The sequence below is a fragment of the Canis aureus genome, chromosome 27 (genome assembly GCF_053574225.1).
Source record: "Canis aureus isolate CA01 chromosome 27, VMU_Caureus_v.1.0, whole genome shotgun sequence".
Classification (NCBI taxonomy): domain Eukaryota; kingdom Metazoa; phylum Chordata; class Mammalia; order Carnivora; family Canidae; genus Canis; species Canis aureus.
The window spans coordinates 16,605,812-16,631,084 of record NC_135637.1 but is presented as its reverse complement, the minus strand read 5'-3'; the positions used below and the strand labels follow the sequence as shown (position 1 = coordinate 16,631,084).

The 25,273-nt window shown below is 41.7% G+C and overlaps 1 protein-coding gene across 5 annotated transcripts in view; it reads left to right on the top strand.

The window, feature by feature from the left end:
• Positions 1 to 13,370: 13,370 nt before the first annotated feature.
• Positions 13,371 to 25,273, top strand: part of MED13L (mediator complex subunit 13L) — a 297,211-nt gene continuing 285,308 nt past the window's right edge. For all 5 annotated transcript variants that reach the window (XR_013366559.1, XR_013366560.1, XM_077875776.1 and 2 more), the window contains exon 1: positions 13,371 to 13,527. Coding sequence is in view for 3 of the 5 variants with exons in the window: in XM_077875776.1 (XP_077731902.1) it covers positions 13,456 to 13,527 (72 nt within the window). In the remaining 2 variants the exon portion in view is untranslated. The remainder of the gene's footprint in view (positions 13,528 to 25,273) is intronic.

The window sequence follows — 25,273 nt, the reverse complement described above, 5'->3', positions numbered from 1 at the left end:
GCCTTAAAAGAGTTTATTCTTTTAAAGACATGAAATATTTCTTGCACAATCTTCTTTATGGTCACTCTGGTAAACTTGCCTTCACAGGTAGAGCAAAGGTAAACTGCAGCTCAGGCCAGGTTGAATTATAACAAATTCCATTATTAGCACAGTTCAAATTAATGAGATTTTCCTTTGCTTTGGTTTCAAAAGAGGCTCACAGCCACTTAGTAACTTGAGACCTCTTGTGAACTCATTACTAGAATAGTTTTTAAAACACAGTTTGGTCTTTGGTTACCATAGGAAATTGCAAAGGCCCAATGACCGTGTTCCATTTTGGATTCAAGTTTTATGTTGGGCAATTCATTTAAGCTTTGATGATTTTTTAATTTAAAAAATTCCCTACCAATAGTAAAAAAAAAAAAAAAAAATCTATTAGCACACAGTGAACACATAAAAGAAATACTGACCAGTCGGGTTTATTATCTGAATTCTGTGCAAAAAAAAAAAAAAAAAAAAAAAAGAATGAAAGTAAACAAAATTTCCCAACTTTACAATATTTATCTTTAAGCTCATAGCAGCCACAGATGCAAAAGTTTGTCCTTGTGTTTTACGTCTGGCAACCTCCTAAATTAAGTTGGATTTGTCCCAAGGACCAAATAAGAAAATTAATTCATGAACTAGAGCCCTCCAGAATGTTCTTTCCTTTCATTTGGTTTAGTCACTTTTATAGTCCTTTCTTTCTTCGAAGTAATTTGGATTTGATTGCTTCTTTGTGAAATTCTAATGTCAAGACTGTGTCTAATTTCTGTTTTATGAAGAAATCTGGAAACTATACAAAGCAATGAATTGAGATGCAGAGTCAAATAAAATCTGTAATGTGATAACTCTATCAACTCTGCCTGGAAAGATGCTGTATTTCAATTAGATCTTGAGACATGTTCTTACATAAACTGACAGCATCGGATTGACAGTGTTCATCTTCCCAGAAAACACAATTTACAAGGACAGAGTGGTGAATTTGGTTCGGTATTCCAAAGATACATTGGGTGGCTTGGCCCACCCCAGCCTGAATCCAGATAGCATTTCAGAGACAGGCTCTCTTTTGGTATTAAATAAGAATCACAAACATATTAAAAATTCCCACCAAAAAAAAAAAAAAAAGGCATTTAAAATTTTAAGTCATAATAATAATACTTAGCATTTAAACAGTACTTTACATCTTCAAAGCACTCCATAAACATTGGTTCCAATTCTCCAGGCTTGTAGTAGTCTTTGATGTGGAGAAGAGCTCTGTGCACAGTGGAAGAGATAAAGCTCCATCCAGAAGAGCTGGGCCCAATTAGCTAATTGTAACACTTTCATTTCTTCCCCATTCGGTTTCATTTTTTTCCAACTACCTTTTGTTGTTCTCATTTAGAGTCCTCTCAGGGTCACCTATGCAGGTCTGCTGGTAGTATTCAGGCTTGCATCCAAACCCAGCCATAAGACCCTGCTGTATCCTCTACCCCAACTCACAGTGAAATACAAAAAACGGAACCAAATGTATTACATGTAGATTTACTTTGTTCTCAGAGTTTGCCTTTTCCATTTTTTAATGGAGTGAAATATCCTTTTGCTTATAAGACTGTAGGAAGTACTGTTTTTTAGATAGTAGATTTTAGTCTTTTTTTTTTTTTTTTGGTTCTTTCTTAGCAAAACAAGAGGTTGGCAGTCCTGTGTCAGTGTCCACCGTTCTTTCTGGAGATCGTTTATGAGATCAAAACATCAGGGCAGTCCTGGTTTTGCAGATCCTAAGACCTCAAGCAAGGTGGGTTTAACATTTATCCCAACTAGTAATATTTAGTGCAGGGAATGCTGTGGTGAGATGGACATTGTCCTGAAGCAGGTTATTTCCTCCATTCCACTCTTGGTGGAAGTATAACTTAGTATCACCTTCTGCAATATTGATAAAAGTTAGTAACTTTTGTCTTCTTTGACCAAGCAATTCTACTGCCAGAATTTTGTTTTAATGGGAAATTCACTTAAGTTTACAAAATAATATGCAAGCCCTTTGATGTACAGTATAGTGGAAATTTGTAGAGTACCAGAGGCCCACAGTAAGGGAATGGTGAAGTGTGAGAAACACCAGACAACATAATACATGCCACTCTCAGGCTAATGACATGGATCCCCGTGTCCTCCCATGGAGGGAGGTCTGTCAGGCTCATTCATTCAACACCCATTTCTTGAGCACCTACTATGTGCCAGGCACTGTTCTGGGCAGAGAATGCAATAGTGAACAAAGGAGACAGTATCCGTGCCCTCATAGAGCTTACATTCTGATGGGAAAGTTTTCACAAACAAATAAATACATATTATCAGGTAACAACATTGTTGTGAGGTTAGAAAAAAAAAAGCAAGGTGTATGGAAAAATTGCTTTGGCGATTTCTTATGAAGCTAAATATGTGTTTACCATATGGCCCAGCCATCCCACTCCTGGGATGTTACCCAAGAGAAATGAAAACTTATATTCACACCAAAACTTGTATGTGAATGTTTATAGTGCCTGGGTTTGTAATCACCCCAAACTGGAAACGACCTTAACATCCTTCAACTGATGAATGGATAAACAGACCATAGTATATCCATACAAAGAAATATTATACAATAATCAAAAGGAACGAACCACAGATTCATGCAACAACAGGGAGGAAACTCAGATGCGTTATTATACCTAATGAAGGAAACCAGACACAGAAGGCTATATACCCTATAATACCAGGTGTAGAACCTCCTGGAAAAGAAAAAGCATGTGGACAGGGAATAGATTAATCATTGCCAGGAACTGGCCCTGAAGGAAGGGGCTTTGGAAAGCTGGTGGAACTTGTAGATATTTACAATGGCTATGCTCACACAGTTGTACGTAGTATAAAATCTATTGTCAGAACTCAAAGAATTCCACTGAAAATGCTGAATTTTATGATACACAAACTGTACCTCAATCAACCTGATTAAAGAAAAAAATCAAGGTGCAAGAGCTATATATGGATTGATCTCATTTTTGTAAGTAATCAATAGGCTTGGGGAAAAAAAATTCTAGATAAATATCCAGGATGCCACATCGTTAACAGTAAGTTATCTGGGTTGGGGAAAGGGGGGGAGGTTTCATTTTCTAAATTACACATTTCTTTGATGTTTGAATATTTTATAGGTCACGTGTTACTTTCAAAATTAGAGGGAAAATTAAATTATGGTACAAAATATAGTCCTCTGTGCTGTCCAGGCTGCTGGGGAGAGGCGCAGAACTCACCTGAGAGACACTTGGGCTCTATGTTTAGGCCCTAATGCTGGCTCTGGGAGGGAGGCGGTTATCTGCTCACGCTGCTGGAGATGTGCTCTGACTTTGCAGAGCCCTTGAGAAGGCTGGGAGATTCCTTTCTCTTAGGCATGGGGCTTACTCCTCCTACAGATAAGGAAGTGCTACTGTCCCCTCTAGGCTGCTGCTGGGGGAACCCGCCTTCCAGGTCCCACAGGACAGATTTTTCGGGATGAGGCTGAATGAGGCTCAGAGCTAACATGGCCTTGATCCTCCTGCGCAGGAGAAGAGTGGCCTGTGGCCCTACGGTGATTTCACGCCTCTGATCCTAACAATTGATGCTTATAGACACTTGCACGGGGCCAGGCACTGGCCAGGGATTTACTACCTAGAATTATTTTGTAATTCCTTCATTTAACAAATATTTGACACCTGCCAACAATGATCTAGGTTCCTGGGGATCCTGTAGTGAACAAACGGAAAAAGAAAACTAACCTTGTCCTCATGGGGCTTTTATTCTAAATGGGGAAGGGGAGACGGCAGAAATGTATGAAAACAAATATATGTCAGGAGATTTTCTTCTCTTTCTTTCTTCTTTCTTTCTTTCTTTCTTTCTTTCTTTCTTTCTTTCTTTCTTTCTTTCTTTCTTTCTTTCTTTCTTTCTTTCTTTCTTTCTTTCTTTCTTTCTTTCTTTCTTTCTTTCTTCTTTCTTTCTTTCTTAGTAGGTTCCATGCTGGATACAGAGTCCAACACAAAGCTCAAAATCCCAACAGTGAGATCAAGACCTGAGTCGAGATCAAGAGTTGGACACTTAACTGACTGAGCCACCCAGGCACTCCTCTGTCAGGGGGTATTAGTTAAGAGACACTTAAACAGAGTGAGCAATGCACGAGAGATGGAGAGGAGCATATGGTTTAGGTGCAGTGGTCCTGAGAAGGCCTTTTTAATTTGGGGATATCTTTTTTTTCTTTTAAGATTTTATTTATTTATTCATGAGACACACAGAGAGAGAGAGAGAGAGAGAGAGAGAGAGAGAAGAGAGGCAGAGACACAGGCAGAGGGAGGAGCAGGCTCCATGCAGGAAGCCTGATGCGTGACTTGATCCCGGGACCAGGATCATGCCCTGAACCAAAGGCAGATGCTCAACCACTGAGCCACCCAGCTTCCCAATTTGGGGATATCTGATCTAATGAGAGAGACCCTGCAGCTGAGTGTACATGGAGAATGCTGGCAGGAGAGCAAGAAGCCAGGTCACACAGGTCTGCAGATGGGGGCAAAGTGTTTGGCTTTGAGTTTAAATGAGTTTGCAGCTACGGGAAGGCTGAGGGCAGAGGTATGATGGACTCAGCTCAGGTTTGACTAGGACCCCTCTGAGTGCTGTGTAGAAAAAAGGACATAGGGGGTCGGGACAAAGTGATGACAGCAACAAAGGACACAGGCTTAGGCTTGGGTGGTAACACATTCTGATATTTCTATGTCATTCCTCACTTTCCCCATCTGCAAAATAGGATAATAATAGTATCATATCTCCCTCATAGGGCTGTCAGAAGGATTAAAAATAAGCATGGTATAAGGTCATCCGGGTGTCATATTCGGTTAAGCATCCAGCTGTTAGTTTCAGCTCAGATCATGATCTCAGGGTTAGGAGATGGACCCCCATGTCAGAATGGAGACTGCTTCAGTTTCTCTCTCTCTCTCTCTTTCTGCCCCTCCTGCTCGTGCTCTCTCTCTAAAATAAATAAGTCTTTAAAAAATGTTTTTTAATAAAAATGAGCATAATATAAATTACCTGGTCCAATGCCTGGCACATGGGAAGAGCCCGATAAATATGTCCAGGCTTGTTGTTATTATTACCCGTCTCCCTGTGAGGCCGATTTAATTATACCCATGCCATGGATGAGAAGACTGAGTCTCAGAGGGGTGAGGCCACTTATGTAAGAACAGATGGCTGGGAAGTGGCAGAGCTGTGTTGTTCTAGGCCCCCCCAAGAACACTGGTGGGGAGGCATAATTGGCCAGTGAAAAAGACAGGAAGCTCAGAATAAGGGACAGAGGATATCTGAAGCATGGAGGAGCTCTGTAGCCTACTCTACAGGAGGAGGTAGTGACCGAGGTTCAAATCCTGCCTTGCCTTTCCAAGCTGTGTGACCTCAGGAAAGTCACTTCATCTCTCCAGGCCTCAATTGTCTGTGAAATGGGGCTGAGGCAAGATCCACCTCAAAAGAGAGTTGTGATGATTAGATGTCTGGCATAAAAGGAGGTCAATAAACACTCAGAAAACAGCATCCTCCCGAAAAGGTGGTGCGGGAAGGAGATGGGGTAACCAAGGATGTGGTTGGGGCATGTCTTGTCTGGCCTCCTTTGGATTGCACCACACAGCTCTGGTAGGAGATACAAGAAGAAAGCCTTTCGTCTGTTGGGATTTTGAGTGACTGATTAGATTATAATGAGCAGGCTCATCAGGGAGTGCATGCTATGTAAACAGTGACCTCTTCATAAAACCACAAATAGAAAACAATGCAAAATGTGCTTTGAGTTATTGCATGGTTAATGTGAAATAAAGTCTGCTCATTGGAAAATCATTTTAAAGATCTATTATTATTATTATTATTATTATTATTATTTTGAGCAAGGGGAATATTTACCCAGGTATTTTTGGTAGAATAAAGAAGGGGCTTCTCTGTTCAGTATCCGTTGTGAAATGCCGGTAGCAAATCCCCATAACACAACTCGCTAACATTTACAGAGGCTGTTGTGATTAAGTGGGAACCAAGCTACCGAAAAATCTACAACAAGAAGTCAGCAAAGTAAGATCAAGAGACTATAAAGTAAACAATATATAGAGAATGAAATGTAATTTATTTCCTTGGGGAAGCGATCTGTACCGGCAGCAGCAAGAGAGTGACTGTAGACGCACTCTATTTCCAGCCACGATAGACTATTGCAGTCAGCACATTTGAAAATTGAGAAATTGTGTACGCAATTTAAAAAACCAATTGATTACAACCCACCAGCATCATAAGAAGTGGGCAGCCCATTTGAAAAAGAAAAAACTGAGACTCAAGCAGGAGAGGTGAGTGGCTTGCTTCATCCTTGTTGAGAATCTACAACCCAGGCAACTGGAGAAACCCAGTGAGCCTGTCACTGGGGCCAAGTGGAGACAAAGGATGACTCAAATTTCACATGTGGCTTTTTTTTTTTTTTCCTCCAAATTGTCGTTTGAGAAGGACTGTGCTCTTTCCAAGGGTTGTTTCAAATAAAATGACCTGTTGCAGAAAGCAAGATCTGGCTCCAGGACAGGGACCCAGCAACAGGGGGACAGTACACTTGTGCTTGGGACTTCAAAGTGCCACAAAGTTCGGAAGGATGGGGTATGGTCCCTGGAGGACTGTGGCTCTTGTCTCATATGCCAGGACCTGGCTGTCAGTTCTCAAAAAGAGGTGTCACACAGGTGGGGTGGCCAGATTAGTTGCTGTCTCACTTACTCGGACCTCGGCTGGAGTCCCTGATTTAGGCCACCAGTGAAAAGACATTTGTCTTTCTTATAAAACCCCTAGACACTTGGGTCTGGCCCAGAGCTCAGAAAACAGAGAGGGTGAAATGCTGCTGGCAGAGTTGCCAGAGAAGTTGGCACCTCCCCTTCCAGAGCCCAGCCTGGTTCTGGGCCATCTGAGCAGCCTGCTTCTTCTGTGAACGTCCAGTCACGTTGGCACATCCCTGGAGAAAGGGTTCTGGAATCCACCTCAAGAACACACTCTTCTCTTTACAGTGGTTTTGTTCACTCTCAAACCGGAGTTGGCTGTTATATGGTGAGGCTGTTCGGATTTCAAGAGTATGCTGATATGTGTGTCCAGCCGGAGGAAATAGAATTTAATTTCATGTGATCTATGGCACCACCTGCCATGGCTGTATCCTACAACATGCAGGAAGCTTAGCGGAAGCCGGAAAGGTCGTGAATATGGTCACCTGTCTTGGGTCAAGTGGCAGGATCATCAAAGAAGAATACCAGAGGATGTTGTTCACATACTTCTTTATCGTTGGCTATTTGAAAGCAACTTATTATGGGCTGTTAAACTGATTAAAAAAATCGGAGTCACCAGAAGCAAGAGTCCTTTCCGTGTGTGCAAAAGGTGTGGGTAAAATGCCACTGAATGCACTTCATTTAAGCTTGTTAATATTTTTAACGACTCACATCATTGCTTAAATGATTCCTTTGGTGGGGCTCCTTGGAGTTGTCTCCTCCCACATTTCACAAAAGGGGCTCTGGACCTGAAGGATCCCCTGGGAGCTTTGGTTCTTAGTTAAGAGTAGCAGAAATTTCCTGACCAAGTCTGTCCAGCAGGTACCTCATGCTTTGTGTGTGGGGGCTCTTCAAATGCTACCCATGACTCTGAGAAGCAGATATGAGTGTGACCCTGCTTTAGGGATGAGGAAGCTGAGACAGAGAGAGGTTAAATCCTAGCCTCGGAGGTCAAGAGGGTCAGGGATAGAGCTAGGATTTGGACCAGGTTTTGTCCAACTATAAGATCCTTGGCCTCACTCACACCTCCAGCTGTGCTCCAAGCCAGCGACAGCTTTCACTTTATCCTCTGCCCTGTCTTAAGGGAGAGGTTGGAACAATTAGGAAATCCTTGGTGGTTATGAGCAAAGCTGTTATTGCCCAAGGCAGCTCAGCTTGATTGGTATAAGACCATTCTCTCAGAGGGAACTTAAAACCCCAAGTTAAAAATTGAATTATCAAAGCAAAGGAATGAAAAGGATAGGCCTGCCACACAGAAGTATCCATAAAGATCTTTATGGAGTGATGCCATGCATTGCCTCGTCCATACCAGGCGACAGTGGCCAAAGGCTGGCATTTGTCATCGAGCCAAGCCCCTTACAGGTTCTCCCTGGGCAGATTCAGTTCTTTTTCCTTTGAAGCTGCTGACTTAGTAGTCAGCACTCAAGAGGAAATGCAAGTGACCAAGACATCAAGCAGAAGAGCTACCTCACCAGAGTTTGGGGAAAGCAAATTCAAACAACAATGGCTCCATTTTTCACCATCAGGTTGGCAAAAATTGAAAAGGGTGGTCAGTGTCCAAATGCTGGCAAGATGGGGAGGAAGTAGACACTCTTCCCGTCTTGCTTGAGGGAGTGTGAATTGCCACAACCTTTTGGGGAAAGTCTTCCGGCTGTATTTATTAACAATAAAAATACGCATTTATTAACAATAAAAAAGCAATCTATTGTGGGGACTTTATTCTACAGAAATAAAAGTGTCAGTGCCTAAGGATATATGGATAAAGATATTTGCTCTGCCCTTATTTAGAGTAGGAAATCACTGGAAACCACCTGAATGTTCAGGGATAGGGGAATAATTGGATAAATTATGGTACAGGTGTTCTATGAAACATTATACAACTAATAAAAGAATGAGTTAGAGCTAGATATATAGGCCTGGAGGTATATTTGTGATACATTGTTAAGTGAAAAAAAGCAGATTGCAAAGTAATATATGTGACAATCCCATTTTCATAAAAAATTTAAAAAAATCCCTTAAGAAAAGTGTTTAAACTGTATGATTTGTTATGGGCATGGAGGGAGGACAGGAAGGATTCACAAAAATTTGGTAACTTTGGCCACCTCACTGGGGTAGAGAGGAGTATTCCCTTTTTCTCCATAAGCTCAAGTATTGTTTGACTTGCTCTAGCTAGCATTCTGGTACTTTTGTTATTTACAATAAAATAAATCCAACAAAGCTCATGTGATCTCCTTTGTACAGGGATGGACAAGTGACTATAATTGTTATAATTTATTGATCATTGCCTATGGGGCCACGCACTGTGCTAAGAACTTTCTCTGTGTGATCACCCTGGGAGGTCAATGCAGGAGAAGAAATGGGGGTCACGGGGGTTAAATGATCTGCTCAAGGCTGCACAGCTTGAGAACAGGGACTGGAACCCAGGTGTGTGTTACTCTGAAGCCACATTCTTAACTCCTACAAAATGCTCCCACCCTGCAGCTGTGGCAGCTTCCTGTGGTCTTTCTAATAGATGGTTCCTCCTCTGGTCATATTTTTGCTTCCATTTTCTCTCTGCCATTACATTTGGTAACCCTGAAAGGGAACTAACCTGTCATTCTCAGAGTAAGACCTGAGACTTGTATAGAGGGGAACATCTGGTTCCTGCCTGGGCCACAGGCATTGTCACCACCGGGGAAACTAAGTCATGAGAATGTCTCCGGTGAGCTCCCCACAGAGGGAACTGGGCTTAGCAGTCGGAGCACCAGGTGCCTTGTTGCTGCCTCCTCGTAGGTTGATAGGTCTTACAGGGCTGCTCAGTGGTGTATCTGAGGCTAGAACCCAGCTCCCCGGGGTTCTCATTCTGTACTCATGCTACTGGGGCAATCACACGCTACAATTCTGGCCTTCTCCCTTCCACTCTGGGACCTGGCTTTGACAGCCAAAGAAACCTCGGATGAAGTAGTTCTCCTTTGTCTCGTGTTATTTGCTTTTTTAATGTACTTTTATGGTGCCATTTGATTATCCTGTTTTCAATTTTATTGATTGATGTTTTTAACTTTTTGCACTGAATACGTAATAATATATGTTGAGTCAAAAAAAAAAAAAAAAAAGAAATTGTAAGCAGTACAACATGAACAGGAATTCCTCTCCCCACCCTAACTCCTCTTCCTTAGAGGCAACTGATATCACTAATGTCTCATGGAACCTTTCAGGAATATCTTAGTTAATGATCTATTTTTAAAAATTTTTATTTATTTTTAAGTAATCTCTTGAACTCACAACCCTGAGATCAAGTTGCACACCCTTCTATGTTCAGACTATGAGTATCATTGCCATGCCTGAGCCAGCCAGGTGCCCCAATAATCTATTTTTGAGATCATTCTATCACACATAGTGGTAACTCATTATTTTTAATGGCTGCATGGGATTTACATTATATTGGTAACAACTCCCCAAATGATGGACATGTAGATTGCTTCCAGTTTTTGCCCTGCAAACAGTAGTATAGTTCATGTCCTTGCACTACAGGTCTTTAAATATCTGTACAAGTATCTTTGTAGGATGAACTCCTAGACTTTCTAGGTCAAAGTGTATGTACATTATAATTTTGATAGTCTCTAAATTGACACCAAAGTTGTGGTGCTAATTTAGGTCTCCAGTGACATCGTGTAAGAGTTTTGCTTCCCTCCGTGTTCGCCTAAGCTTTTAAACTATTGTCAATATTGTTTTTAATTTCTGCTTTTCTTATGATGAGTGTTGTCATCTGCTTGGGCTGCTATTACAAATTACCATTCTGGCATAAGCAACAGAAATTTCTCACAGCGCTGGAGGCTGGGAAGTCCAAAATCAAGGGGCCAGCAGATTTGGTTCCTGATAAGAGCCCTCTTCCCCATTATGTCTTCACATGGCAGAGACAGATACAGAAAGACAGAGGGAACAGTCTCCCTCATGTCTCTTTTTATAAGGGCACTAACCCCATCGAGAAGGCTTCATTCTCATGACCTAATTACCTGTCAAAGGTTCCATCTTCCAGATACCATCACGTGGGGGATTAGATTTCCAACATATGTATTTTAGGGTGATACAAACATTCAGCCCATAGCAACGATGCTCATAGTCTGAACATCTTTTTACATATTTAAAAGCCATATGTCTTTCCTATTCTCTAAACGGCATGTCCTTTGCTCATTTTTCTATTAGGTTGCTCTGGGAGACTTTCTAAGAAGTTAAACCTACATATGTTGAAGAATGAGAATTTGGTGACCAAGTGTGTAGGATGAAGGCCTCCTGGGATGGAAATACATCTGGATGTGATGGACAATCTCACCATCTGTCTGCTTAGGCCCAAGTAACACCCTGCGTGTTGATAAAGTGCTTTGGTTTTCTTTTTTTTCCCCCCCTAACCATTTTAATCAAGAGTATCTTAATAGAAATGCACAACATTGGCCTGAGGGCAGTGGGTCAGCAATTAGGATCTCTTTTTGACAGATTAGGAAAAGAGGTTCAGAGAATTAAACTATGTTGGTCAAGATAACACAACCGAGGATGCCAAGGCCAATGGCAGGCATCTGCTCGTGGGACCTTCAGGTTTCAGGCTCGTGCTCCGGAGCCAAATAGACTGGGGTGTAAACTGGAGACCTTGGAGATGTCACCGCACTTCTGAGCCTTGGCTTATTAGACTAAGGATAGTAATAGTATCTTCTTTTTTGTGTTTGTTCTAAGGATTATATGAAATAACGTATGCACATTTATTATAACATGGTGTGTCAGTGGGTTTTAAGGTAGTGCCGGGCCATGGTAATACATACTATGCTGCTCATGGCTTTTGCTTTTAGCATCTTTTGTGGTAGTTCCAAAGCTCGATTCACATGTCTAAGACTTGTCTCTCGTATTTCACGCCATCTTTGCCCTGTTTTCGTCGGTCGGAGGATCCGGCTGAAACAGCTGGCTCTTCCAGGTTTGGGGGCCTGTGAGTGAAGAGTTGCTCTCCTCCCCACCTCTGCAGGGAGCAAACGCCTTGAGGGTTGGGAGCAGGCCTCCTCCTCAGACTGGCACTCCTCAGGGCTCCCAGACCATATGCTCTCAGGAAATGTTCCTTATTGAATGAATGAGGGAGGGTCTGCTCCCGACTCAGCCCTAGTACAGCGCCTGGCAGTTGCATTCCAGCACATGGCAAGAGGTCAGGAAACATTTACGCGTTGAATGAATAAACACACACAGCGCCTCGGAGTAAGGGCTCAAAAGGCATTTCTGGATTCGTTGCGCAGCGCCCGGTGCACAGAAAGCGCCAAGCGGCAGCCGCGGAGCTCCCTGGGCGAGGCTCGCGACACCCAGTGCGAGAGCTCGGACGCACGGTGCTCGGGTGCGGGGGTTCGAGTTCCGCCGCCGCTTCTTCCCCGCCGGGCGACCTCGGGCAAGTGACTCGGTCTCTTCGACTTCATCTCTTTGTGCTTCAGTTTTCTCATCTGCAAAACGCGGACGCCCGAGCGCGACCTCGCCGAGGCACTCCCGCAGCCCGGGGGACCGGCAGGCGAGCTCACCGCAGAGCCCCGCCAGGCCGCCCCGCCTGCGCCGCCCCGGGGGGCCCACGGCGGGGACCACGGGCGTTCCCGGGGCCCCGCGGTCGCGCCCCGCCGATCCGCGCCTCCGAGGGGGGCGGGGCACGGCGCCCACGCGGGGGCAGCCCACGGCAGCGGAGCCGCGCCGCCCGCGCTTCTTTCTCTCCCTCTCGCTGTCCCTCCCTCCCCCGGACGGAGGCTCCGGCCGCGCTCGGCTCAGCAGCGCCGCCCGCGAGCCGCCCTCCAGCCGCCGCCGCCGCCGCCGCCGCCGCCGCCGCCGCCGCGGCTGCAGCTCCAGCTCCGGGCCCCTCCCCCGCCCCCGCCCCCGCCCCCGCCCCCCCGCGCGGCCGGCGCCCGTCACGTGACGCGGCGCTAGCCAATGGCGGGCCGAGCCGCGGTCGGCGGCCGCCATTGCTGTCAGAGCGAGCGAGCCCGGGGAGGGAGGAGAAGCGAGGCTGACTGGGGAGGAGGGGGGGGTGGGGGAGGAAGAGGAAGGAGGGGACGTCGCTCGGCTGCCGGGGTCGCCCGCTGGCTTCGTCCGCACCCCCCCCTTCGCGAGTTCGCGCTCCGCGGCGGCGGCGGCTCCGAGGCGGCGGCGGCGGCTCCGGGGCTCGCCTCCCCTCACGCGCCGGCGGGGGCCGGGGGGAGTCGGTGGCTGGAGATAAACAAGGCGGCGGCGGCGGCGGCGGCGGTGGCGGCGGCGGCGGCGGCGGCGGCGGAGGCACAGGGAAGGCGGAGGCGGCGGCCGGCCGGGAGGCAGCGGCGGCCCTGAGAGGCGGGGAGGGCGCCGGGCCGCGCGGACAGCGCCCCCCGCCGCCGCCGGAGCCGCGCGAGCCGCCGCGGGAGCCGCCGCGGGAGCCGCCGCCGCCGCCGCCGCCCGAGCAGGAAGGAGCCGCGCGGCCGCCGCGGACCCCCCCGCCGGCCCGGGCCCGCCGCCCCCGGCGCGGCGTCGCCGCGGCGCCTCCCGCCCGCCGGCCCTCGCGCCCTCCTCCCCCGGCGGCGGCGGCCCGGCCGCCCCGCGCTCCCCGGCGAGGCGCCGCCGCCCGGCCCGGCCCGGCCTCGCCTCGGACGCCTCGCTCCGACATGCCCCGCTCTGGCGGCCGGGCTCGCGGAGGATCATGACTGCGGCAGCGAACTGGGTGGCGAACGGGGCGAGCCTGGAGGATTGTCACTCCAACCTCTTCTCGCTGGTGAGTAGCCGGGCGGCGGGGCGGGGGGCTGCGGCGGGGGGGCCCGACCTGCGCCGCCGACCAACTTTCTCCTCCCGCCGCCGGGACGTCGCCCCTCCCTCGCCGCTCCCCGCCGCCCGCCGCCCGCCGCCCGCCGCTTCTCCCCCTTTTGGATCGTCTCTCCCTCGCCTTGGATCCCGTCCAGTGTTTATTTGGCTCTTTAAAAATCATTTGTGAGCGCGGCGCTCGGCGTGGAATTTGCATGTGGAAGTCTCAAAGCTGCGGATTCTGGGTCGCACTTCGAACGCCCACCCTCTGTTGCCATCACACCCCCTTCCCCTCCCCTCTCTCCCCCCCCCTTTTTTACCCCTAAATGTGGAAGGCTTTGCCTTGTGCTGCCCGCGCCCGCGATAAGCAGCCTTTTCTCCCCCCCCCCGCCCGCCCCCCTTGCGGGATCGGCTGCCCGCCCGCCTTTCGAAATTTTTTTTTTAATTCCGTAATGACACCTGCAATTTCGCCCGAAAACAGTTGATTGAATGCGATTGTGTCAGTAAAGGACTCTTGCACCCGAAGCTCCTGCGATTGTAAACAGCGACGGCCGCCTGCCTCTCGGGGCTCCCTGCGCCGGAGAGCCGGAAAGCCATTGCACCGAGCCGACGGAAGGTGGAGGAGCCTTTTTCTTCCCTCTCTCCTCCTGTGTCTTTTAAAAACTGTTTTCTCTATCCTAACAACGAATCCACACACACACACAAAAGCAACAAGCTGGGCGGTTTGATAACATCGCTTTTATCTGCCTTCGCCTTTCTCGCGCTCTCTCTCTCTGATAATTGACAACTTTTCCCTCGGATTTGAATCGCCTGCCTTAATCTTGAAGCAGTTAGGGTGTCAATTGTTCTCCTGGAAGCCTGGCACCCGACGACGACGTCTAGATTCATCGAAATTAAAAATGTATAGGGCTCCAGCAACTTTCCTGGCGGTGGCACTGACATTTGGTGGTAAATGCCATCTTTGCTTTTTTATTGGGTCGTATTACCTAGCTCTGAAAACATTCACCTTGTTAAACCTGGCGTTTAGGCTAATAATTGCGGTGCGTGGTCTTTAAATATGTGCTTTGTGCATGAGTTACTGTATGTATAGCTATGTGCCCGGGAGACTACGAATTTGTTTAAATATTGAGCAAAGATTTGTAAACAGATGTAAGGCAATTATGTTTCAAGCGTAGAATATAATTGGAAAATTGGCTGAACGGTTTGTTTAATTTAGCTTTTAAAAAAACCCAACTTAAGTCATGTACCCTTTTTGAGGGGACTGCCTTTGGAGAGCATGCATTTTGGAAATTGTTTTCTGTAACCCCTGCAGTAGATAGAAGCATCATTTCCTTTTAATCCTTGTTTACAATTACACTGGATAAATAATTTAGTGTTCAAATTGTAATTAGTTACATTTAATTATGGGTAGGCATAGATGCTTTTTTTTTTTTCTCTTTGAGACTAGTGGAGAAATACACATTCTTGCCAACTTTTCAAATGGAAGTGTTATTTTATTAAATATTTCCTTATGCGGATAAAAAAACATCAAGACACGTGATTTTTACCTACAAAAAGACGGTGACATAATATCTGTACTTTAAAGTATAGATCAGGTCAGTCTTTTTTTTTTTTTCTTCCAACATTTTTATTTAGGTATTCAGTCTTAAAATTCAATTACAAGTTTCAGTTCTGCCTCTTCGTACTGTGATAATTTTCCCTTGATCTTTCGACATATAGGAATAGAATTCATTTTGCCACCTCTTTTCTCTCTCCCAGTATATCATTTAGTATCAGTCAGATTCAGAGACTTTAATAGATTAGCAAACATATTGATTAAGGGGTATTTAAAATGGTTTTTGTTTGGTGGCTGGTGACCACATTGACACTTTAACAGGTAATTAAAATAACCAAGTAGACCAATATTAGTGAGGAGAGAGGCCCGAAATTACCATATATCATTCAGACTGGTAATGGCTTGTGTATATGTGGCTAATTTATATACAGTAGATTTTGCAGACCAATGAAATTATACGTGTAGCCAGACTTTAGGATATATCATTTTTTTATCTTTTTTTTTTTTTTTTAACTCAAGGATGATAATGTTAAAGAGATAAGATGCTTGAGATTCTTTTGGAGAAACAAGCAATTTTATAGGAGAGGATTTTGTGTTTTATGACTGACTAAAGGTTTGTACTTTGGATATTTCTCTCCTCAGCCTTTTTAAACCAGGAATTGAGGGTTGTTGTTGTTTGTGTGTGTGTGTGTGTGTGTGTGTGTGTGTATAGTATTACTTATTAGGTGGCAACTTTGAAATAAAGAGCTGAGGAAATGCATGGGTTGACCTTTTTTATTTAACAACTGTAGAATGTCTACATTCTTTTGTGTATGAAGGGTGGATAAGGTGCTAATTTTTTTTTTTTTTAATTGAGAATCTTAAAAAGCTGATGATACTGTGAATTTTTGCTCATTCCAAATGAAGAGTTTCCTTGAAAAGCAAATACAGCAGGAACCTAGAATTTTAAAAATACGTTGTCTGAAGTACATTGTATAGAATAGTTAATTCCAAGGGAGATAAAATCATCTCCTGTTTAAAATAAAGCATGTATTACAAGGACTCTTATGTGCTTAATGATAGCATGTATTTTTCTTTTTGGCCTGCAATTTTCTGAGCAAAGTATTGTTTATAGAGAATTTACTTAGATACTCATATTAATGTGCATTGAAATATAAACTAGAGGTTAAACTACAGATCATTAGTTGGTACCACACTAATGATCCACCCACTTTCTATTACCTTGAAGGGTTCATTATGGCTTAACAAAAGTTGATTGTGCAATCAACTACCTTAAGATTTTTGTTCTTGTTTTGCTTTCTGATTTTCTACTGCATGGCATCAGATTTCCCAAATTGTCTGTTACCCCCCCCACCCCCATTTCCTAACGTGAAGAATGCCATTGTGTATGTATGATATGGGTGATTGCATGTTTCTTACTCTGCATTACTTACTGCTGCATTAAATGCATGCCTTGCTGTTACCTTTGTGAATCAAAACTGTTTTCTCATGCAGTCCATCACATTTCTGGGAAGACTCTTGTTACATATTCAGCCAGTTATGATTCAGTTAAGTGTGTTAAATCTGTCTTTTTGGAAAGTGTAACAGTCCACCCTATGGTGTGTCAGCTCACCCTTGAGGGAAGACATAATTTCCAGATAAAAATATATTTTTAGTTTTGTTTCTTTAGTCTTGTTTCTCTACTGTGATCATATGGAGGAAAGTGATTTTGTGTTCTTTAGCTAGATTTAAGTATATACTCTTTGAGGTGGGTTGGTCTAATTCTTAGGTATGTGTCTTCCACGTTTAGGTTGTTTTATTTGTTAGAATCTTCCTGACTATGGGATAATTGGGTGATGGTATCAAATTCTCTTCCCTGAATTGAAACACACATAGACATATAGTGCATACTTCCTATGAAGGACTGGACCATTAATTCTGTATATGAAGCTTTCAGGGAATCTGTTGTTGGTGACCTTTCTTTTTTTCTGAAGAGACTTTTTTTTTTTTTTTTTTTTTTTGCAGAGAGAGAAGATAGTTGTAAATATAGAAACTTTGAAATCTATTCTTTTAAGCTAGAACCAAATGGGGATGGCTATGAGTTGAAAATGAGGCAAAGGGAAGGATTTCTCTCATTTTCTCAAGTGTCAAAATACATGCACAGAGTGTTTTTTCATCCCAATTGACAATTTTAGTATTTAAACTTCAAGCATCTTTTTTTTCATGATGGTTTATTTTCTTTAATGAAAATATTCATAATTTGCTAATGTATGTTTTCTGTTTAGCATTTTGTTGTTAGTAGCACATGGTGTTACAGTATTTATATATTTTTAATAGCAATAATTGCCACCCGGTAATAGTTGCCATATTAACCTCCAATTGCTAGTAAATATTTTTAAGTACATAATAGACAGCAATTTAAGGCATAGTGTAGCAGTTTACTGGACCGTTTTAAAGAGCCATTTGTACGTGTGATGAGTTCATAATTTTAAAGAGAAAATAATGTACCTAAGACTTCCATGGTGCAAAATAATGTTGCTGTGTTACTGCTCTAAGTGCTCACTGAGAGGAAGTTAGGTTGGGACTCTCTTCTTTGTGAGAATAAAGGCCTGGGGTTGCCTTTAGGACTATAAGTGTTTATTGAGTTTATCCCAGGGGCTTATATAGCTTAGCATTTTCTTTGGAATGTTTTGCTCATGTTTTCATGGTTGTATTAGGTATTTATTTGGGGAAAAAATCTAAGGCATTCCTTTAAATAACATTAAGTTATAGTAGTGGATTATATTAGTTAGATATGTAAGAATGGATTCATCTTTTTTGTTCACTGGCTAATGTAGCCTTGTTAATTGTGAGTTAATTGTATTTATCAAACACTTTCGGAGATCTCCTCTACTCTTGAGAGTAACAAAGAGGATACTCTGTCACCAGTTTGTATTATATGCTATAAATTGAGACAACCATTTGCAAAAGATAAGTACATTCTATAGTTATGTTTGCCAGATTATTTAAAATTGAGTTGAAAAAGAAATTGAGTTGAAACTCAATGTAAATAGTAAAAAGATTGCTTATCTGGAAATTTTTTTTTTTTTTTTTTTTTTTTTTTAGTATGTGTGCTGCCGAATGAGCACTATCTGGATTTTTTTAATGAATAGTTAATACAGCTGTCAAAAGTTTGATTCAGGGATAGACTAGATATTTTTTCTGAAATGATTTGACTTATTTTTGATAGAAGAGAATAATAATAATGTTCCCTCTTTCAGTAGTAGAAGGTACTGATGTGTGTGTTTGTTTTTTTTCCTGGAAGTGGATGTTTATTTTTCATAGAAACTAGCCAGTGAAACTAGCCAGTGAGAGAGATTAAAGTTTAAGAAAATTAATAATATGATTGAATATTGGGTATTATTATTACTGAAGTGTGCTCTGCAGCTATATATTAAATTGAGAAAAAGAATTTCTGCAACATTGTTATTAGTGCCATTTGTTTAGAATGTATTGTGTGCTAATCTGCTCCAGAAGCTATTTGTGTTCTGTAGTGTTGGCCACCAGAATTTCTATTTTGTGTTTTTTTTTTTTTTTTAAAAACATTCGTATTTTGAGAAATAATATCTAATGCATTGCAAAGTGAGGTAGTTAGGTAGCCTAAAAATGTGCTGTGGGGTATAGTTAAAAAAAATTCTCTCTCTCACACACACATTTGTTTCGTAGGACTTGCTTAGAATTTTGGAATTAATGAATCAATATTTGTAATGTGTTCTTGGAGTTTAGAACTTTTTTTCCCTCTTGAATCATTTAACTTCTTTCTGATCCTGTTCAGATAATTTCCTTTTATAGTATGTGCTTTCATTGTTTATTTGAAAGATTTGAAGGTGTTAGCTTTGTTCTGTTGTGGGAATTCACTTCATTACATAGGGGAGACGATTTTCCATTAATCTCGGTAAATATTAACATAAACGAGGAATAGTAAATTCAGACTCATTTGCATGAATGAAATATGTATGCTTGCCCAATTTTTGTTTAGTATAAAGTCACTTATGTACATTGACATAGTTTTCTCTCTCTCCTTTAGTTGTTATAAAAGTTTTAAATTCAATTAAAATGTTGCGGTTGATGTTATTTCTGACAGTTCCCCCTACTCTATTATGATGTTTTATTCTTTAATTTAAAAAATCATTTGTGGTATAGATTAGATTTTATCCCCATAAATTGGCTCTCATAGTCTTCTTTTAAGAGTGCCTGTTTTGCTTGCATTTATGTTAGCATGCTTTTATGTTTGTTGGAATAGAGTTGTTTTCCTTTTTTGAACTAAGAAAATGTCTTTCAGAGTACATTTGGATTGTATTCTGGAAAAAAAGAAGAAAGATGACTTTTTATTTTTCTTTCTTTCTAGATGAGAATTAGGAGAATCAGTTGTGTCCAAGGGAAAATGTTATGTCATTGACCTCTCCATACTCTGGTTTATTATGTATATTTCTGAATGTTTATTTTCTTATTCTTGGTGAATTGTGGTAAAATCCTATTAAAACTGTAGTTTTACTACTGTGAAATAGCACAGAGCCCTGGTTGACAGCTTTCTACATTTTGTTAGTTTTTCCAGTGTGGTGAAATTCCATTACTGTTGAAGGAGCCTCCTGGGTTGATTGTATTAAAATTTCATTTGTGTCTTTATTTTGCATAGTTTAGATTTGTAACTTTAACTTAAAAAAATGGAAAGGGAAAAAAATGGCAAGGGAAGATAAAGAGAATTAGGTAAACTTGCAGGTAAATATTCTTTTCTTATTTCATCATTGGATCTCTTTATTATAATAAAGTCATAATTTGTCCTAAATCACTGCATCAATTGGATATATTTTAAGACATTTGATATTTAAATTTGAGGAAATGTTCTGTTTCAAATAAAATATAGGATTAATTGTGAATAAAATTTTTATAATATTGAGTGGAAATTTCAAAGATTGACCATCTAAAACGGTATATTGCATGAAAACTTGTGGATTTTTTTTTTTCTCTCAAAGAGCATTGATAAGTGTCTGAGGAAGTATTTTTGTGTAAGACACATGAAGCGTCCTCACAGAGTTCTACATTATTTCATTAAATAGGAAAGATGATTAAATCCATCTGGGCTTAATTTGAGAGCTAATAAGTAAAGTATTCAAAAGAGTATAATTGGTGTGAAAAAAACATTTTGTGTTGGCAATTCTTAATGATTGAATTTTAATGTCCTAAAGAGAAATAAGGAAAAACATATGGATATGTAACTCGGGAACCAGATCCTAGTTTATTTTTTTAAATTATTTTTTATTTTTTTGCATGTGTATATTTGTTTGGCACAATCCTACTCATCTTTTAAGTAGGTCAAATATCACCTCCTCCATGAAGCTTTCCCTAACTCTCACTGGCAGAACTAGTCACTCTTGCTCTGTAAATGTACCTTCTTTGTACCTGTGATAAGCACATGAGCTTCTGTAGGGCAGTGACCCTGCTACATCATCTTTGCCTTCTGTTTAATAGTTAGGCCCTCATTAACTATTTGTTAAATGAATGAATTACTGAACAACTATTCTCTATTTCCCAAGGGAGTTCTCATTGCTCATTTAGGTCCTGACCACAATTATGTTATTTTTCTTTGAATTTATTTAAATTTTTAGCTCAGTATTCTGAATATATATTTTCTAGCCTATATGTACTGTGGCTTGGTAATATTTTAGGTGAGTTCTAACCTTTTTTTTAAAGAAACTCACAACTGATCAAGAAATGTGTGCTTATCATACATCAAAGGAATAGGAATTCAGTTAGTTATTTCGTTTTCTGTAGTATAATAGGCAACCTATAGATTTTGGAACCTGTTAGAGATTTTATTTGGGGCTTGATCCAGAAGTCCTTCATTTTCATTCTTTAAGCTGTATGGTAGGGCTTTTGTTCAACCTTTAGTTTAGGATTACTTTTCATGAGCCCAGCATAATGGGCAGTAATGGGGAAAATTGAGTGGTATTCATATTTTTTATTAGTAACTAGTCAGATCGGGTTGGTTGCGTTGTGGTTATGTGCCTCAGTTTCTCCTAAAATAAACTTGATGGAAATATGGAGGGCAGGAAATATGAAAGATCATTTTGGATACCTTTTAAGGGAAGACTAGAGAATGTTCTTTAGTGACTTAACAAATTACAGCTCAAGTCAGAGAGTAGCCCTAGGCAGTTCACTAGGAAGTTGCAATGGCAAAATTAGTTGTTTTAAGTATGGCACTTTTGTTGTATTTGTACTTGTTTTAGGGGGAGCAGAAGATTAAGTTCTGTGTCTTTTGTCATAAATAAGCCATCATTGAGAAGAATAACTCGAATTTTATCTTTGGATGTTCAAATTTTCATTTGTATATGTGATTCACAGTTGTGTGGTGTATCTTTAATATGCTGAGTGATTTTGCTGTACCAACCCTAAGTTATGACTGGCTGAGCCTGGAAATTGAACTGTGGCTCTTCCTTGGGAGTTTAAGCGATTAATTCCTTGGCAGCTCCAGAGTGCTCTTTGAACTTTAAATAGTAGTTCTATTAACATTTTGAGATTTGTCTCAGGGAATGTCAGAAATAGTACTTAATAAATATCTTTTTCTTCTTAAAGACTAAATCATGTTTTAGTCTGACACACATGTCACAACCCTTACTATGTTTTTGAACAAAGTATATATTCTCAACTACTGGCTAATTTCTGTTTTCCATTTAATAATGCAACAGCATCTAAAATTATTTTTAGATATTGTTGAAGGAGTGAATTCCCCCACCCCCAACTGTAGGTTTTGCAATAGTCAGTGGAAAACTTAGTGGCCTAAGTTTTTATCCAGAGGTGTAGAATTTTACATATAGGTGTTGTTCAGTATTTTAAAATATTTTTTAAAAAGTTAATTTCTCAGTTTTTTCTCCCATGTAGAAAGTTATCCTTTGTTGCTACAAATGATGGTTAGCTTATTTTTGTTGTGTTGTACTTGATTACTTGTATTATTTATGGTAGCATTTTTATGGGAATGAACTTAAATTTATTGTCCCTGTTTAAAATGTCAGGAACACTTATCCTCTGACTGTGTAGTGTTGGCAATCAGAGCAGGCGCTCCAAAAACCCTTCTTGGCCCCAGGCAAGGGAAGTGAGGACAGCCTGGCACCTAGGCACTTTTCTAGGCATTGGAGAGAGGATTGCTATCAAAAGAGTGTTGAGAGGTGCAGATGTGTGTCCCATCCCCCGCCCCCCCCCCCCCGTCCCCTCCCCCCATGGGGAGAATTTTCCCTTTTTCCCTTCCCTTCCTCCCCACCCCCCTTCCCTTCCTGTTGGGATCAACTGCTGCTTCCTCTTTGATACACTTTAATCAAAACTTTGAGAATAGTGGCAGGTCCTGTGATGTCATCAGGAAAAGATTTTTGTATTTCTTTGTCTTTTAGCTCTTCCCTTACCTTTTTTCCTTCACTTACACCAGAGAGAAGCTTTCTACTTGCTATTCTGTGTGGTAAATGAGGACTTCTGAGCCATAGTGAAATGAAAAAGGGAATTGCGGGTGAGATTGGATGGAGTAGCCAATAAACTGGTATTTAAAAGTGTTAATTTCTTGTATGTTATGTTTGAGAAATTTAGGACTTACAGATTTCATTTGTGAATAATGTATATACATCAGTAGTGATTAAAATCTGGTTTGAACTTATAAAAGGGCTAATGCTTTGATGTGTGGGGAAAAAAGATCTACATGTATTATTTAATTTCTAAGATGCCATGTGCTGAGTGCAGGGGAGGAGCACCACTGACAGGTAGCATAGGACCTTGTAGCCAGAAACACTCAGAAGGGGTTTTAAACTGGATCTTGAAAGTTACTAGAGAGGAATGGAAAGGACATTCTTTGGAAGCTCAGTTGATAAGTCTGTCCTTGAGAATATTTACTGACTGGTATCTAGGAGAGCACTTCTGTTTTATGGTCTTGGTTCTTGGTTTCCTTTTAAAAAATTACAAAACATGTTGAAATCTGGGGTGCCTGGATGGCTCAGTCCGGTAAGCATCTGCCTTTGGCTCAGATCATGATCTCTGGGTCCTGGGATTGAGGCGCCTCCCCCCTCCCCGTTGGGTTCCCTTCTCTCTCTCCCTCTGTCTCCTGCTCCCCCTTGCTTATGCTCTCTCTTGCTCACTCACGTGTGTGCGCGCGCGTGCGCGCGCGTGTACGTGTGCTTTCTTTCTCTCAAATAAAATCTTAGAAAAAAGCTTATTGAAATCTAATTTTTGTTAGGTGGAAAATTTGAAGTGTGGGCAGGCCAATTTGGATTAAGAAATGGTGATGTTAAAATAATCAGTTTTCTAAAATAATTCAGTTCTGAACTTTAAAAAAAACAGTGCTGTATTACGCAAAATGCTAATGACTAAAGTGACAAATATTTCAGAAACTGGACAGACGTGAATCTTAAATGAGCAGATGGGATATGAAACTAAAAGCAGGAGATAATCCAAGACTATATAGAAACTATTATGAGAACTGAATTGAGGAAAAACAAGTGTGTTAAATGGTATTACATTTAATAATGTGTTTAAAAGCCTTTCTAGGATTGCTCTCTTACATAGACAAACTAGAATTGTTGAACTATGTAACTCATCCTTTAAATTTTGTGCATTTAAAACAAATTAGGTTTCAGTCCAGGATTACTTTTCATGAAGACTAGACATTTAAGTCATGAATATATGTTATATGTGCTTTTCAGTCTACTATAATTTGCTTTCTCTGCAATAAAGATAAAGAGGATAATCATGATTTTCGGAGACAGTCATAGTGGACCTTAAAAAGAAGAGGTGTAACGAGTGAAAGATGAGGAAATTTGCTATTTGGATGGCTGGGTACTTAATTGAAATCGTTATATTTGACTGTTGAGGGTAGACTCTGGATTTTGGTGGGTTGAAAAATGAATCAGTGGTACACTTTCAGCTGGAGAAGCTTGATCCAGGAAGCAAGCAGGGATTTGGGAGTGGGGATGGTAAGAGTTTGAAAGGTAGATTGAAAGAAATTTTTTAGAATCCAAGAGCCTCATTTGTGTTTGTGGGCTTAGGAGCAACAGTAGTGGAGGAGCATAAGGAAAGATGCAAGATAGAAGAAAAGTTGTTAGTTGATGAAAGGAGTCTGGCAAGAGTTGGTAGCAAGAACCCAGGCCATGGCTGGGGCCAGTGCTAGAAAAGAGTAAGACCCCTCAAATCAAAGATAAAAGGATATAAGATATGAGTAAGTGTGAAGGAAGGGCGGGGGCAGTCTCAGTTGTAGCCTGAGTGCTTTTCAAATTCAGAGATTAAATATATTGAGCTTGAGCGTAAATAAATTTAAAAGAGGGGATCCCTGGGTGGCTCAGCGGTTTGGCGCCTGCCTTTGGCCCAGGGCGCGATCCTGGAGTCCCGGGATCGAGTCCCGCGTCGGGCTCCCGGCATGGAGCCTGCTTCTCCCTCCTCCTGTGTCTCTGCCTCTCTCTCTCTCTATGTCTATCATAAAATAAATAAATAAATATTAAAAAAAAAAGAAGTAGCTAAAAATTTTGCATTTTACTTGATGTGCTTGTAATTAGTCTTTATTTTTTTATTTTCCGCTAATGGTCATTTTAAGTAGGTCAGATGTCATCTTCCTAAGTGTACACTTTAAAATTATAAAGCTAATTCTGAGCTAGTCATACTAGAATCGACATACATCTGCCCAAATGAGAAGGGCTCCTAGTAAGCCTCCTTGAAACATATCAAATACCAGTGCCATTGTCCATATATTTCTGGTCTTTTTCCTTTGAAATTGCTTTTAGAGTTTAGTCAGCCACTTTAGAAAATCTTATTTTAAAGGATGCTTCTTTGGTCAGTGCCTCCTCTTCTCTCTTTGTAATTTACTATGTTCTGCTTTTCGCTCCAAGTTGTTGCCAGTTTAGTACCTTATGATGGGGTTCTTACTAATGATGAGCAAAAACCCTAGGAAGAACTCTACTTTTGGCTATATGGCATTCATATGTTGTAGATGTGTGCTAAGAATTCCTGCCCTGCTTGTATACATCTGCCTCCCAGGTCCTGAGTCTGGTGGTTCAATGTATTTTGTTTTCAGACAGTTTCAGTGAAAATGAATTTAGTTGGTACTACATTAACTGGTAAGAGTGGATATTGGGACAAGTTAAGTAGACGTGAGATTTTTGCTTTTGGGGGATCAAAGCAA